The sequence below is a fragment of the Ctenocephalides felis genome, unplaced genomic scaffold, assembly GCF_003426905.1.
Source record: "Ctenocephalides felis isolate EL2017-DRISC unplaced genomic scaffold, ASM342690v1 CF-g0.4_SCAFFOLD_01886, whole genome shotgun sequence".
NCBI lineage: Eukaryota > Metazoa > Arthropoda > Insecta > Siphonaptera > Pulicidae > Ctenocephalides > Ctenocephalides felis.
In genome coordinates, this window is record NW_020538040.1 from 76,493,773 (window position 1) to 76,511,113 (window position 17,341).

Below are 17,341 nucleotides of genomic sequence, written 5' to 3' on the forward strand. Positions count from 1 at the left end.
ATATTGTAATATGTCTGTTACATTGCGTATGTTTGCTGTAGCGCGTAATTACAAGCAACAGAAAATAATCGAAATAGACAACTGCTTCATATAAATACTGAAGATAGCTGCGTAAATTGAGAATGCACGATAGTTATCACGATGTATACGCTTCGTGACTTCAAATAGGTTTTATTTCACTTACAAGTATCTGAAGGTTGTCACAGAAAAATAGCTGATCACCAAACATGATAAGGAGCTCAAGCATTTCAGGAACCAGCCAAATGATGAATATATTTCGCGACTCCATGTTGTCATCGACGGAAGCTCCTTTATTCAAAATCTATGTTCCTTGCTTCCCATTGCCATGGTTAAAAGCGGCAATGGATAGCTGGATACAGCTATTCTTTATGTACAACTATAGAGGATATATATATATATATATATATATATATATGTATATATATATATTGTATGTGTGTGTATCTTTCCTGCAAATGCATATTTGCACACACAGCACTCTTTTTGCACTTATTTATGAAAAAAGTTATTTCGGGACTAGGTTTGTTTCATCCTCAGTGTAATATAATCGGTAATAACTAAAATATAGATACACTATTAAGTTTTTAACTCTTATTTATTCCTATATTCAAAATGACGATACATCACATGATCCGTCCTCGATGACTCACGCATCTTACGCATGTTCAAAGAGTAAGCTGAAGATTTTGCAACAGATAACAAGGATTTGTGTGTCCATATTTTAGTTATTAGAAATTATAATAGGGGGCGCTCATTAATCACGTGATGTTTTTAGGGGGACGGGGGTTTTGACAAAAAATCACGAAATATCACGTAGCGGAGGAAGGGTATAAAAATATATCATGTGTATTTATTTTTTGCCTGATTTTTTTAAAAAAAAAACATTAATTTTACCATTTTTTCTTGTAACTTAAAATACACGTGATGTTTGAAGAAGGAGGGGGTAATTTTGAATGTCAACAAGTATCACCAAGGGGGAGCGGGAATTTTGATACCAAGGGGAAAGGGGGTCTAAAATCCTTAAAAATCGATCACGTGATTAATGGACGCCCCCTACACTGAGGATGAAACAAATCTAGCCCAGAAACGTCTGTAAAATTAAAACTATTCAATACATAAGTGCAAAAAAAATTCTTGATGTTCATATTGATAACCTAATATATATATATATATATATATATATATATATATATATATATATATTTGAAGCCCGTTAAAATTAATCTAGCAATTACTTTATTATCAATTCATATTGACCGTATATTATTTTATAATGCTAGATATGAAGTATTATATGAAAACATAATTATTAATTGAAACATAATAAAATTTATCAAGTATTATACATTGACATACTATTGAAATAATTGGACCGAAACATATTTGTTTAAATGTAATTAACATTTCATTACAGAGCTTGTCTAAAAGTGGTAAGTAACTGACCTCGAATTGTATTATATTTCTATTTATAGCCACTATTTGGTTTTGGCACATATATGGCCATTCTGCTCTCTCAAGTGCAAAACCTAATTACTCAAATATGTACGCTTTAATACAAACGGCAGACGCGCAGCATTCACGATGCGGTCGCTGTTACATGCACGCTACGTTATGTCTACGATATATATATAAATACGAGGTCTGTTCAAAAAGTACCCGGAATTTTCGTTTTTTCAAAAAAATATTTATTTATTCATCTACATTAAGGTGGTCCCCTTCAAAGTAGTCCCCCCCAGATATAATACACTTATGCCAGCGTTTTTTCCAATTTTCGAAGCACCCTTGATATTCACTTTTTGATATGTCCTTGAGCACTCTCAGCGATTTTCTTCAATCGAGGAAAACCGCCGTCCTTTCATGGGTCTCTTCAACTTTGGGAATAGGAAAAAGTCACACGGAGCCATATCTGGTGAATTTTTGCACTTTGCAACACTTTATTTCATTTTTTACGCAAAATTTAATACAAATTCTTTGACTTTTCAATTCTTCCATTGTAAAAATCGCCGAGCTCAGAAAAACACGTCGAACCTTAGCGACTACCACAGACAAAGTAAACAGTGAATATAGCTGAAAATTTCATCATACTTTAGGGGCATGTATACCAACACAATAAAAAAAAAATTTGACAATCAGACACTCCAGACCCGCGAAATTTAATTATTAGTAATTCCGGGTACTTTTTGAACACACCTCGTATATATATATATATATATATATATATATATATATATATATATATATGTTAATTTTAGTAATTTTAATGTTGAGATATGTGAGATTCAGTCTTCAGGGCAATACATCAATTAAAAACTTGTATGAACTTATAACATTTTTATTGTTCCCATACGTTTCGACACATTGTTTTGTGTCACCTTTAGTGGACTATGTAATTGTAATATTCCTAATTATTTTATAATAATAATAGTTCAGAAATGCACAAATAAAAACAATTCTTGTCACTTTAAATCGGAACAATTATATAAATTTTTAGAACGAATTTTTTATTGTAGACTACATGTCGCAAAGCCGCTGTCCGATGCGATATTAGAAATTTAGAAAAAAAAATCGTGACAAGTGACAAGAATTGTTTTTATTTGTTCATTTGTGAACAATTATTATTATGAAATAATTAGGAATATTGCAATTACATAGTCCACTGAAGATGACACAAAACTAAGTGTCGAAAAGTTTGGAAACAATAAAAATTTTATAAGGTCATACAAGTTTTTAATTGAAGTATTGCCCTGAATACTGAAATATATATATATATATATATATATATATATATATATAATATGTACACGATTTGTTTTTGAGAAAAGCAACAAATTCTGTATTGAACAATAATATATTCAGTTTACTTTTCGCCACTGAATGATAGCTTAAAATAACCAAGCCGAAACATTGGAGAAAAGCGGAAAAACGGATTTGAGAAAGGAAAAACATAACTGGAATTGTCATTTTATTTTTTTATATAGGCAATTTTATGATATATGCACGAATAAAATCTCGAATTTCATGTTGATATATATGTGAATTGACAAGTGAATTCTATAGATTGGGCGTTACGTTTATTGGTGTAACGCCCGAGCGTTATGTCAGTGTGTCCCAAACCTTGACGTCAAGCCGAAACGAAATGATAGTATTGACCTTAACTGTCTAGAAAAAATTGAAAAATTTCTCGTAAATAGTATATAAATTTTTGCCAGTATATTTTACTCACAATTAGTTTAAATGTTTGTCGCACGCACAAACGTACTCCAATATGCGAGAGCAAAGCATTTGAACAGAATGTGAGGAAAATTAGTTAGCCGTTATCGTGTTATTTTTCGGTTTTTATTTTTATACTCAAAATATTTCACTAATAAAATTATCAGGTATTTTACCATTCTGAATCCTGATTAAATTCTATGCAACTTTCTATGAAACTTGCGAACACACTTTAGTACATTTTTTTAAAGGCGGGTTTCTCAAAGACAATCTAGAAAAAAATTAATTTATAGTTCAACAAAAAGTTCCCCCAAAACTTTGAAAAATTGCTTTTTTTTACTTTGGTCTTTAAATTTTTATTCACGGTTACGGTTCTAAAGTATAAATGAACAAAATTTAAAAGTTAACAGGATAACTATTAAAAGTTTAACCTTAATAAACCTGTTAACTATTAAATGTTAAAAAGGTCATAATTTCACGAAAGCTCTAGGTAGCACTTAAAAGCTCATAATTTCTAAAGAATGTGAGATAATTTTTTTTTCATTTTTTTTCAGGGCGGTTAAGGTCAATACTATTAACCCACTTCGGCTTGACGTCAAGGTCTAGGACACCCTGTATATATATGTACATATTTATAAATCCGTTGTATATATTGGTAGGATTTTTTTTTTACCATCGTAAATCTGGAATTAAATCTATAGGTTGTGAATTAAATCTTTATATTTAAAACTTTCAAAATTTAAAATAATAAATTTTTATACTAATAGTAACTTAGATGACGGGCGTGGGCAAGAAATCGTGCATAGGGCATGTTTCACTCCGAACAAATGAAAGGAATCTGATGAATTTAAAATGAATACTAGATTTTAAAAAAAGATAGGAATTTTGTTGCAGATGGTTTCAAAAGGTTTTGTTTTCCACTGGTTTTATAGAGATTATCCATATTTTTATGTTAGGAATAAAAATATATAGTAAGTTAGGAATTTGTAGTATTGTAGTTAACTATCATAACAAAAAGCAGGAATAGCATTAATGATTGAAATATGTTAGTATCACGTAAGGAAAATTATCAATATATGTGAGTTTCAAATTTTATATTTATAAATTGCTTCAATCGTTTACAATGTTCTAGTATAATCTGAACGATATTCACACTTAGTTCTGAAACTATTCATCATAAGAGTATATTTCACGCGTCTAGATGATACTTGCCGCTCCGACGAGTTCACATGCGGCAACGGCAAATGTGTGCAGAGGCGTTGGGTCTGCGATCGTGACGACGATTGCGGCGACGGGAGCGATGAGCACGCCTGTCCACCTGCGACCTGCGCTCCAGATACGGAGTTTGCCTGCTCCGAGAACTATTGTATCACCAGCCGCTGGCGGTGCGACGGTGATTTGGATTGTCCTGATGGCAGCGACGAGCGGGTATGCCTATTTATTTTGTATTAACCTCTTAACTTACAATTTAGATTCGAAAATGTCAGCCCAAAGTTGTTCGAGTTGGCGCGGCGTTGCGACTATTTTCCCTCATAGTGTACGGTTTATCACAAAAATAAAAATAATTTTGTGTTTAATAGTTTTGTATGAATAAATATTATATAATACTTGCGTTCACCATACCGGGACATGTCCGAAATGCGTAATATTTGCTTCTTTCCCGAATATCATACGCGGGCTATGCCCGTAATATTCACTTTTGGCCTGGCAATCGCTCGCGGGCTCTGCTCGTCATTATAAGTTAAGGGGTTAATTCTGCCATCCCAGTGAATAAGTGGTTAGGTCAATAATCGTATAAAATTGCGTGCTTAAAATTAATCTTTGAAAATTTGTCAAAGGTACTTATTGTTTTTTGGCCCTAATTGATGTTTTATCGGAGTGCAAATTAACTCCGCCACTTTGTTCATTTACCGATACTCGGTTTAACCCGGTGGTTTCCAACCTTTTTTGCACCGCGCCCCTTGCTCTAATAAAAAAAATGTTGCACACATCCCCCCTTATTTTTTTCAACAGTTTAATTTTATAAATACTCAACTGATATTATCAGACTACAAATTAATATGCAATATTACGTAAAATATGCATAAAAACTAATTATTTTTTGTTTATATTTTAATATCATTTCAAAAATGTTGGGTTATTTTTGATAATAGTCTTTTGGAAACAGATGTACATGCCCCCATTAGAACAGCCTGGCGCCCCTCTGAAGGGGCGCGCCCTACAGATTGGAAAACGCTGGTTTAACCACTCACTCACTGGGATGATAAACTTGGGACCGTTTTTCTTTAGTTCATTAGTAAATATTGATAAGATAGCTTCTTCTTCTAGAGAGCAAAATTTAGATTGATATAGACTAACTACGTATTTCGCGTATTTTTGTATGCGCAGAGTACATGTTTTTTTTTTAAGGTTAGTTCACCTGAGAAAAAACTACTAAAACGGTCCTTGGCGAGCAAAGAATGAGTACGCTTGATATATACGCACAAAATCAGATATTTTACTATATTGCGTTTATATTTCTTACAAATTTGTGGGTTGATTCAAATTAACCCAATTTTCTTCCTCAAAGTGAAATTAATATTTTAAGCTCATAAATAGCTTAATTTTAAGCTTAAGTTTAAGCAATTTAATTTGAATTGCTAAATAAGTGTATGCGGGATTACTATATGACCACTAATAAAATCAATCATCAAATCTTACTCATCAAATTTTCAGATTTTTAAGTTTCTAGCTATTTATGTATAGGGTAGGGCGGGGGGTACAAAGGACTTTAAGTAATTGTACTGTCTAACCCAAATGTACTATATTATGAGTTATAATGCACTACATTATATGTTATAATTTATAACACATAGCACGTATCAAACAAACAACTATCGAACTATACATGTATTCAGTAAATTCCCAGTTAATTCCTAATTATAGAAATGTGCCTATACTATTTTTCTAAAATTTGTCATCTGTCCCGTTTTATCCTTTAGGTAAAATTGGATAGCCAGAAGAAAAACAGTCTTATTTTCAATGTTAAAGGTATTTGACGAAGCTAAATTATTCAATCAATACAAAATATAAATTTAATAGGCACATTTTTTACAAAGGTAACACTGTATATAACCTTAATTTGGTATTTTATCAAATATATTTATTAGCAGAGGACCTTAACTAATTATTAAGTTAATTATAAAAATATTTTTTTTATTTTCTTGAATAGTGTAACTTACAATTTTAGAAGAATCCAATTTTTCAATTTTGTTCATTTTAATCTTTTCTTGTTTTTAATTTGGAATGAAACTTTTTCGGCTTTAGAACCTTTTTCAAGTTTTCAACAAAATATTCATTTCATTTACTATAGAAGGAATTCCATCCATTTTCTTTAAGGTATAATGGCACTCGCTAGTTTTATCATTTGCATAACAAATAAAATTCGCTAAAGGATCGTCTTAGATATATGCCTTCCATCGCTTAAATGGGATTTAACTGAACCCCGCCCATCCTATCTTAGGCTTACATAATCGCTAGGTTACCCCTTATCAATGTCCTTATTATGTAAAGACTGACTTTAAAGAAGCCATTATCATCTTTTACAAACGGTAAATGGTACATTTATGTCTTTGAACCTTTGATACACATATCTTCTTTTGTTTTTGGGCAATATTTTAATGTCCTTCGGTATTTGTCTGTAGTTTTATTTGTTAATCTAAAAAAGAAGTGGGATAAAAATATAAAATTTCTCTTTTTTTAAAACTTTCCGTAGAGTAAGTTATAGTAATCGCAAAAAATCTAATATATTTTTTTTATATATCTATACGCTTCGAAATCTTTTTAACACTGGCATACTTCAGAAAAAATGATGTATATGTGTGCGCGCGTCTGTTTGTGTATGTGTGTGCGAATTTAATTTTTCGTCGACGATTTCGAGAACACGGATCAACCGATTTGAATGATTTAAAGAACATCCGAAGATACGGGGCAAAAAGTGCCAAATATCGTAATTCCGTTTTTTGAGAGAATGGAGCAACCGGTTTAAATGATTCAAAAAACATTTTACTTGTATTGACGAAATGAACAGCTATCTGGTAAAATTGTTGAAGACAAAGCTGGTCCAGCAGCGGCTTCGGAAATACAATGAAAAAAGTAAAAAAATGCCATTTGGCGGTCAAAAATGATTATTAGTCATATGCACATCAAATTATCTGATATTTGAATAAGAAATACAAATTTTGTTTATATTTCTATTTTATGGGTTCCATACCAAGATTTATAATGTTCAGCCGTTAGACTACGGCGCGGCGTTTACGCGCTTCGATATTTCGTTTCTGTTTATCATATAAATATATCTGCAATTTTGAGAATTTGAAATGTAATGGGGTATAATTTAAATTCACGATTTTAGTTCCCGATTTTCAAAATTTCGCTGACAATAATTAACTATAATGGAGGGTTATGTTCGAAAATATTTTGAGCGCTTGCATCAAAATTTAATTTCAAATTGAAAAATAAACATCTTGATAAAATCTGAACTTTTATAATAAAGAAAAGAATAAAAGAATACTAATGTAGTTGTCTCCTTAACCGAAAGTCGATTCTGTTTATTGAATTAACCTACGAGACCTGACCGGGGTTCTCTTGATGTATCTTGTCCGTACATATATCGAATGTTTCCACGAAAATTAAGCTCAATCGAAAATAGTTTCGTTTAATGTAGCCATTAGTGTTGTGGGCCAACACGAAATGTATTGAAGTAAAACAAGAAAAGTATATAAACGTAATATATACAATAATGCTATTCTATTTGAGACTAATTTAATATTTTTTTATTTTAACTCTAGCAATGTGATAAGCTTCTAGTCACGGTTGTCGTAATTACATAATCATTAGAATATAAATTTTAAGCTTAAGATTTGAAACTCCATTTAACTTATACCGTATTTAATTTTCAGTAGTATTATTTTTGCTTACAAATTTGTTATCGTAGAACTTGATCATACATATGTTGTGTCTATTTTCTTCGTTAGTTTGAAACTATAATAATTATTAAACCTATTTTTTATAAACCTTTTTTTTAAATCCAGGGCTGCTCTAATCCTCCACCAGTTGTTTCTCCTTGTTTAGCGAGGGAGTTTGAATGCAAAGATCGCCTCACATGCATTCACCAGACTTGGGTTTGCGATGGTGATAGAGATTGCCCTGGTGGCGATGACGAGGACCCAAAAAGGTAATTTTACGCATATGTAATCGGCATATCATATTGAATGTAAAATACTTTTATATTGGAATATAAAATAGTTTAATGCTATGCTAGCATAAGCCTTTCTAACTAATAGTAGTTCACATATTGGACAAACAATGCAGAACTCAAATCTATTCAAATATTTGCTTACTAGACTTCAAAACAAAAATTCAACCTATTTTATTGGAATAGAAACCAGAAAAGTTTTAAACAAGTTGCTTTCCATAATTACACATTTACAATGTACACACTATGGTTTTCTAAATTAAATTCGTTACAATTTTGTTTCAGATGCCACAATATCACATGCCGACCTGATCAATTCCAATGCAAAGATAGGACTTGCATTTCTGGTCATCTGCAATGCAATGGCCATCAGGAATGTGCTGATGGCAGTGATGAACACAATTGCAGTAAGTTGATAATTAAAATAATTCTTTCTCTACCAAACATGAGATTTTATTATATTATTATATTTTAGCGACGCCTGTGCCACGATGCGATCCTAAGACACAATTTGATTGCGGCGGCAACGTTTGCATTCCGTTGTCGAAGGTTTGTGATGGCAAGCAGGATTGTCCCATGTCTGAAGATGAACCAGAAGGAAAATGCGGGCAGAACGAGTGCACAGTCAATAACGGAGGTTGCTCGCAGACTTGTGTCGATACACCAGCGAGCTATTACTGTGATTGTCTTCCTGGATATCATTTAACAACCAATACCACCTGCGAAGGTCAGTTGAATAATAACGTGATGTTATTGCACTTCGTTATTTCATTGATTGACAAAAATGTTGATATGCCGATCTTAACACTTTGTTGACTGGTCACGAGTTAACTCGTTTTATTATGGTCCAATGCTGCTTCTCTCGCTTATTAGACCCGCCAAATCTTTTGGTGTAAAAATATAGAGATCAAGATCAAGAATCAAGAGCAGGCTAACAAAGTGTTAAGTCAGTTGAACACATAAACAATTTAAATAGAGATAATATTAAATGAGAAAATATACTTTTATATATTTTTTTCGACGTACGTTGACTTTGAATAGAGCAGCAATTTTCACTTACTTTGATTTATTTATTTTTGGCAGATACAAATGAGTGCGAGAACCCTGGAGCCTGCTCTCAGACCTGCATTAACGAGAAGGGTTCGTTCAAATGCGAATGCATCAATGGATACATGCGTGATCTTCGGGACAGAACCCGTTGCAAAGCGACTGAAGGGCACGCCTCTTTGCTGTTCGCTCGCCGACACGATATCAGGAAGATATCTCTGGACCATCACGAAATGACAGCCATTGTGAACAATACAAAAAGTGCGACTGCATTAGATTTCGTTTTCCGCACCGGAATGATATTCTGGAGTGATGTCAGCGAACAGAAAATTTACAAGTACATATACATGCATTTTACCCTATTAATATCTATTGATAAAGACACACTTAGAAATTTTTATTAAATGGATAATTTTCTAAAATCTACAACTTATTTTTAATGTCGAGCACAAGATGTATTTACTATTAAAATTTGTTTTAATAGGGCTCCCATTGATGAAGGAACGGAAAGAACAGTTGTGATCAAGGACGAAATAACAACGTCTGATGGGTTAGCCGTGGACTGGATTTATAATCATATCTATTGGACCGATACGGGCAAGAACACAATAGAACTTGCAAATTTCAAGGGCAATATGCGAAAAGTTTTGATAACAGATGAATTAGAAGAACCACGTGCTATTGCATTGAATCCAATTGACGGGTAATTGTATTTTTATTTGAAATACCCGTTAAGATGCGTAAATTTTAAGAAAAATATATTCTTGATTGCTACAACCTTATTAGCTGAATAGTTTGAAAGTATTTATGAATTTAAAGATGTTCTATTAGACTGGTAAATAATATTTTATTCGTTAAATATTTGAAATATTATTACCACTCTACTTTCATGATGTCAATTATATTTTCTTTTTATTTGGTGGTCGATCATCGACCGTCGATGTTCGTTATTCGTTTTGTTTGTTTTTAACTACGTACATTATTTAGCATGATAATTGATAGTTATTAATCTTCAATTTTTAGTTGGATGTACTGGACTGACTGGGGTACTGAACCTAAAATTGAACGTGCGGGTATGGATGGCTCTCACAGACAAACTATTGTATCTTATGAAGTGAAATGGCCAAACGGTTTAACATTGGACTTGGTCCGTAAACGTGTATACTGGGTAAGTCACAATAATAGCCAAATAAATTTATGAAGGAATTATTTTAATACATACTTTATTAGCATGTGTGCCTTACAGTCTTTATTTTTTCAATTTTATTTTTTGCTTTTGAAGTTAATTTACTTATTAATTTACTTATTTTTAATATTATTACAGGTGGATGCAAAACTGAACGTGATTTCATCTTGTAATTACGATGGTTCCGATCGTCGTATGATACTTTATTCTGCGGACACGTTAAGACATCCTTTCTCTATAACTACATTTGAAGATTGGATTTATTGGACCGACTGGGACAAGATGGCCGTATTCAAAGCGAATAAATTTGATGGGCATGATGTTCAACCGATTACTGCTACTCAAATGGTGAGAAGAATGAATATACTATTCATATTTCTAAGGATTTATTAAGTATTTGAATATAGTTTACAAACAGTTCAAATATTTCTGTTCATATTATTATAAAAATTACTATTTTATGCATTTGATTATACGACCAAAAGATTGTCATAGGTAGAAATATGACCCCTATTCAATAAATTATACATTTGAGCTATTTGCACTTGAACGCAATTTTATTGTTCTGTATCTTTGAAGTAATATTTTTGTATTTTCTGGAAAATACACAATGGCATTATTTTGACTCGTATACCTAAAAGGTCATAAAACTACCCGGGAGTCGAAAAAGCGACCGCTTCCTTCCCAAAGCAAATGTCTTGCACGAGTTAACAAATTTAATACTAGTTTAGGAAAGTCGGATATGACAAAATCTCCGACACAACTCCGCTCGGATTCACTCCGAGGGAGGAGTTGCATCAAAGTGATAACTCCAGAGTGAGTTACCCATCTCTAGTACCTACTATACCTTAAATGTTGCAATTTCAATATAACTTTTTCAGACAAACTTGTATTCACATTATTTGTATGATACGATAATAGGGAGCGATAACCTAAGAAAGTAAACGTATTACATTATAATCTTGGCATTCCAGTTACAAAATCCAATGGTGGTGCATGTATACCATCCATACAGACAGCCCGATGGTGAAAACCATTGCCAAGCAGTAAATGGTCATTGCTCTCATCTTTGTCTTCCTGCTCCACGGATCACAGCAAGGTCTCCGCGAATCTCCTGCGCGTGTCCCACCGGGTTGAAACTAATGCCTGATGGGCTCATGTGCGGCGAGGATACGGGTATGAGTTTAATAATATTCTTATTGCATTGTCTTTAAAAAAAAATTATCGACGGTAATCATTATACAATTTTGTAATCCATTTTTTTATATACATATGAATTCAAGAATGAAAAGTCCATCATACATTGTCACGTGATTTGAAGGGATTATTATGTTTATCATATATAATATATATGATTCTATGTTTTATGATGAAAACTGGATTTGAAAAAAAAATATTTGGACGATCTTTCCGAAACAGTTTTTAAATAGCTTTTGCATAAATATGTTACTTTCAACAAAATTGCGACTTAATTGTGGTACTTGCATTACTTCAATAATTTGACATGAACAGTATTTTGTATTTTTTTTTTTTTTTGAAGGAATTTATTACATCGATTTTACATAAAATTATGAAGTGCAAAAAGCAGTTAAGGAATTAAAAATGCATGTATATTTTTTGTAGAATATCCTCATAGTCATTTTTAATATCTTTAAACAAATATATAATCACCTTATATATAATCACCTTATATATGCATGAAAGCGTGAAAGTGGTTGGCGCTTATTGGAATTAATTTAAATGTACTGAGTTTAAATAAGTTTAAATATATATAATATTGAATGCATGTAAAAAAATTCTATTCCAAATGATAAATTTTACTTTAAATTTAAATGGACTTATTTTCTCAGTACATCGCAAGAATATGCACCAACATCCATTAATATTAATTTATACATTATATGTTGATTAATATATATTTTTTATTCAAATTATTTTAAGTAGTACTCATTGCATCATATTATTTACATTTACATATTTATAAGTTTTTGCATATTATGTTAAATTTAGTATCTCCAAGCGATAAAAACAAAGCATCGAATAGGACGCGACCTGATTCTAATAATGACAGTCAAACGCCGCATCATGCTGTTGTACCTTCTAGTAAGTATTCATGTTTGATTATGGTAGAAATAGAAAGAGTGAACAGCTTTATAAATTTATCAAGACACCTGGAGTGAAAGCATAAATAATCATAAAGTAGAAATTCTACGTAGAAAAACACTAGTGTAGTTATTTTTTGTTATTACTTCTTTATCTATAGTAAATTCTGGACTCCTCATTAGATAAATGTGTTAAATAATCGATATATATATATATATATATATATTTATTTATATATGATTATTAATAAAATTATATTTGATTTTTCTGTTCGCATTTAAACATATTCGCGAAATGTTAGCAGCCAGCTGTCGAAAATAAAATAACAATAAATAAGGTCTTAATACTGAGCTTAACTTAATTTTGAGCTTTCTTTCGAAAGAATCGCGCTACATACTGTTTTAGAGACAAAATATCGAAGCGCATAAACCTTGGTACGGAATCCATAAAAATGTAAACAAAATATGTACTTATTATTTAAATTTCTATAAAATATCTGATGATTTGACGTGCATATGTCTAATGATCATTATTGCCTTGTCTTTCCAAAAGTTTAATCAAATTCTCATTTCGTCAATACGAATATAATGTTTCCTGAATCATTTAAATTGGACGCTCTCAAAAACCATTTTTTGCCCTTTTTGCCCCGTATGGCAAAAAAATTCGTTTTTTTTTTAGAAATGGCTGGACTGGACGTGCCTTTACCAAAAACTAATAAATACGAATATTTACGTCTTCTCATAAATACGAATCGAATGACCGGAAATCGTCGACGAAAATTTGTATCCGCACGCACGCACACACACACACATATACATACAAACGTACCCACATGTACATCCATTTTTCTAATGTATGACAAAATGTTCAGAAGGTTTTGAAACATAGATATATAAAAAATTTTGTTTTCGTTTTTTGCGATTACTATAACTTCCCTACGGGAAGTTAATAATAAAATTAAAGTGTTCAAAGTATCAGCGAAATTGATCATATATTCCAAGAACATAGTTTTGAATTGATTATGTTTCGAATTATAAATGTATTGATTCATAATAATTATTTTGTAAATGAAATGAGATGTATTCTCAATATACAATTGCAGTTATTAACAAAGTTATTTTATTTTCGACTTATTGGCTACTTCTACCCTACGTATATATATTTATATATTTATATATAAATAATACATTTTTTTATTTTTAGTTTTTTATAACGAATGCTGTTTTTTTCAAATAACTAATTTACATTTTTCATTGCAAATTCTTGTTGCATTTTAATTTACCTATCATTCACGTTTTATCAATTTATTTTGCGATAACTACATTATCTCATATGTAATTTCCAATCTTGCTCTTGCATATAAAACCCGTTTTTTTTTTTAAAAAAATGGTTCATGCTCTTTCTATATACCATCTATTTAAATTGTAGAATTTTCAGGATACCGACTGCGTACTGCCAAGGCGTTTCATCAATCTATTAAAAATTATATCATTATGTTACTCACTTTCATTAACATCATTGTGCGAAATCTGAATGTTGAGCTTATTTAGCATATGATATTAAATAATGTCTTGAAGTTTAAAATACGTTTCTGTTTTGGTTAATTTTAATATTCATAATTTATATATAGTCAAATAATTGTTTTCATTTTAGTTTTGAAACATATAATGCATGATATTAACTACTTCAATTTATGGTATATCACACAAAGGCTAGTAATATGCATTTTTCTGCTTTTTATTTAAACATAGGCGCATGAATTATTAATATTTCATCTGATTCGTATCATGCATAACAATTTTCAATTCAATGCACAAAGTAACAAGTACGTAAGAAATATTTGAGAAAAACTACCCTGAATTTGTAGTTTCTCGTTCGTTTGTATTAAATTTAAAATATTATAATCACGAACACTCAATTTTACATAATTTCATTTATGCATATGTTACATAATTTCATTTCGCAGTAACTTTTTCTAGAACATTTTTCTGATTGTGAGCTTATTTTGCTTGAGCAATCTCATACTTTTTAAATGGAATTTATTGCATAGTTAATTTTTACATGTTAATTTATAATAACGTTTCATTTAACTTCTACTGTCGCTTACTTTCAAAATGCAAACGATAATGAAAATTCGATTAAAAATTGTAGGAGTCTCTTTTTCTGTAGGTGAAGAACAAATGTAAATAACTTATACCTCATTAATAATTATAAACGCAATGGTTGTTGTAGCTTAATTTTTTTTAATAAATTTGTTATCTGGTGTTTGGTTATTAGCAATCGCATTATTTTATAACTCATAAATTTAATAAAATATGCTTCTTATGCTTACTACTAATACTAACGATTATTTATATTGATTTTTCTTTTACTTCATAATTGAAAACATATTTTTTATTGCAATAATAATTAATATAAATTACATATTGCAGAGCAAAAACGCTAATAACGCAAACTCAATGAAAGGACCGCGCAAAAATGTCAATTTAAAAAACTATATCCGTTTTTTCATTACTGATCCTCGACATAAATCTTTCTATCTACTATCAAATCTCGGCAAAAAATGAAAATAGTTTTTGCATTTCGCCTATTTACACGCAGTAAAAACATAAATTGATGTTGAAATTGGTGTGAGAAATTCATCACAAAATAACTGTACACGTGTATATATGTATATATATATATATATATATATATATATATGTATATATGTATATGTATATATGTATATGTATAGGGAAAATACGGACAAAGTGGTATGGTAGTTTTAACATGATACATGAAGAAATACGTAACCATAATCTTGTCAGATGTTGAGCGTCATTGGCAAAGTAATCAGTTGAAACATGTTTTGTGCATTGAAAAATTTATTTTTGGGGTATTTTTATCGAATTGTTTTTTTGTTTTTAATTTCAATCAATTTTATTACAATAATCAGGTGTTTGGTGGAAATTTGATTTATAATTCATTTTTGTTCAATTTTGGACAAAATGACATACCTACTTATACAATGGACAAAATAACAGTACTATTTCGCAAGCATTACAGGGCCAAGAAAAAAATTAAATTCGGTAAAGATAATTGACTTTTAACTTCTATTCCAAGTATGCAAGAACTAATTGCTAAAAACAGATCAAAAGATCCACCGGTAAAATGAAGAGACTTATATTCGTTGCACAACTTTCTTTTTCGGATCTGAACCCAGCGAAATTTGGTTACGATGTATGACTTTTAACCTTTGGGTTCTTGATTCATGTGCTAATGTGCCAAAGAGGATGAAACGATTTATTTATGAACTGCCTTCTTAAAAATTACCATCTCAGTATGTTCCTACCTTATGTCATTTTGTCCATACTATATGGACAAAATGATTTTTGTAATGGGTTGCATTTTTTTCTATAAATATGTTATTACTAAATGAAATACTGTCTTACTGATAGTCAGTAAACCACAGATTAGTGAAAAACAATTGAGACTGGTTATAATTAAATAAACAAATATTAAAAATTAAAACACCATGCATTTTGTCCGTTTTTCCCCTGTATTATAATAAATATATAAAATAAAATTATATTCAATCGTTTTGAAAGCAATAGTTCCGCTTTACAGTTTTACAATTTTTAATTAACGCTATTATTTCAAATAATTTCATGATTTCATCTAATAGGATCGATCTAGTACAGAAAGTTCTGTACCAACAAAATTATCTATTTTCGAATTGCATTGGAATAAAAAAACACTTCGTTCAATACATTGCTATCGAAGAGAAACATTTGTTTAGAGCATTGGTAAAAGGGCTTATAAATCAGTCACACGATAAATTTTTATATAATACACTACGTTTCGTATATGAATAGTGTTCGGCAATACTTGTACGTGATATTATTTATAGTTCTAAATTATCTGAATAACAAGATTCATGTTACATTACTTACTGTTTCTGTAGACGTACGAATACATATTTTCACATGATGTGATTTGTGAATTTACAAATATATATTAAAATACTTTATTTTCAAACTATAATTAGTGGCACAAATTTATGGTGTACGATGATGATAGTAGCGACAAATTAATGATACGGAATTATCATTTCTTAATTTGATTTTTTCATTTCTAAATCAATATTTTGTAACTCTTTGTTTTTTATGTACAGGCTATCCAAATGGTGTCATAAACCGCACTGGAAGTGATGGCACGCTGGTGCATGAAGCCTCAGATAGTGGTGTCGTCGCTGGAATAGTCATAGCTGCCGTCACTGCTGTTGCTATTATTGTAGCATTGGTAATTACTTCTTATATTATTAATTAGTTTACTTACAATGGAATTCATGCAACGAAATGTGTTACATGTGATCGAGACGTTAAGTTATCATGTGGGCAAATGTCGAACAATATAATAAAGTGGAACATCTTGAATTGAATGACGTAGTTCTGAAGAGTAAACTTATGCGAAACAACGAACGTTTGCTCAATATCTTCACTTTTTTGAGATCTCAGGTTGCCACTCGTTATGGTAATCATGAGATACTAATATTC

At 30.8% G+C, this 17,341-nt stretch overlaps 1 protein-coding gene across 4 annotated transcripts in view; it reads left to right on the top strand.

The window, feature by feature from the left end:
- The window catches only part of LOC113376487 (low-density lipoprotein receptor), a 99,006-nt gene that overhangs the window by 75,260 nt on the left and 6,405 nt on the right, over positions 1 to 17,341 (top strand). For all 4 annotated transcript variants that reach the window (XM_026616423.1, XM_026616425.1, XM_026616424.1 and 1 more), the window contains 11 exons: positions 4,433 to 4,659; positions 8,304 to 8,446; positions 8,753 to 8,874; positions 8,943 to 9,194; positions 9,551 to 9,851; positions 9,999 to 10,217; positions 10,538 to 10,682; positions 10,839 to 11,048; positions 11,675 to 11,876; positions 12,711 to 12,803; positions 16,960 to 17,087. In XM_026616423.1, the coding sequence (XP_026472208.1) occupies positions 4,433 to 4,659; positions 8,304 to 8,446; positions 8,753 to 8,874; positions 8,943 to 9,194; positions 9,551 to 9,851; positions 9,999 to 10,217; positions 10,538 to 10,682; positions 10,839 to 11,048; positions 11,675 to 11,876; positions 12,711 to 12,803; positions 16,960 to 17,087 (2,042 nt within the window). The remainder of the gene's footprint in view (positions 1 to 4,432; positions 4,660 to 8,303; positions 8,447 to 8,752; positions 8,875 to 8,942; positions 9,195 to 9,550; positions 9,852 to 9,998; positions 10,218 to 10,537; positions 10,683 to 10,838; positions 11,049 to 11,674; positions 11,877 to 12,710; positions 12,804 to 16,959; positions 17,088 to 17,341) is intronic.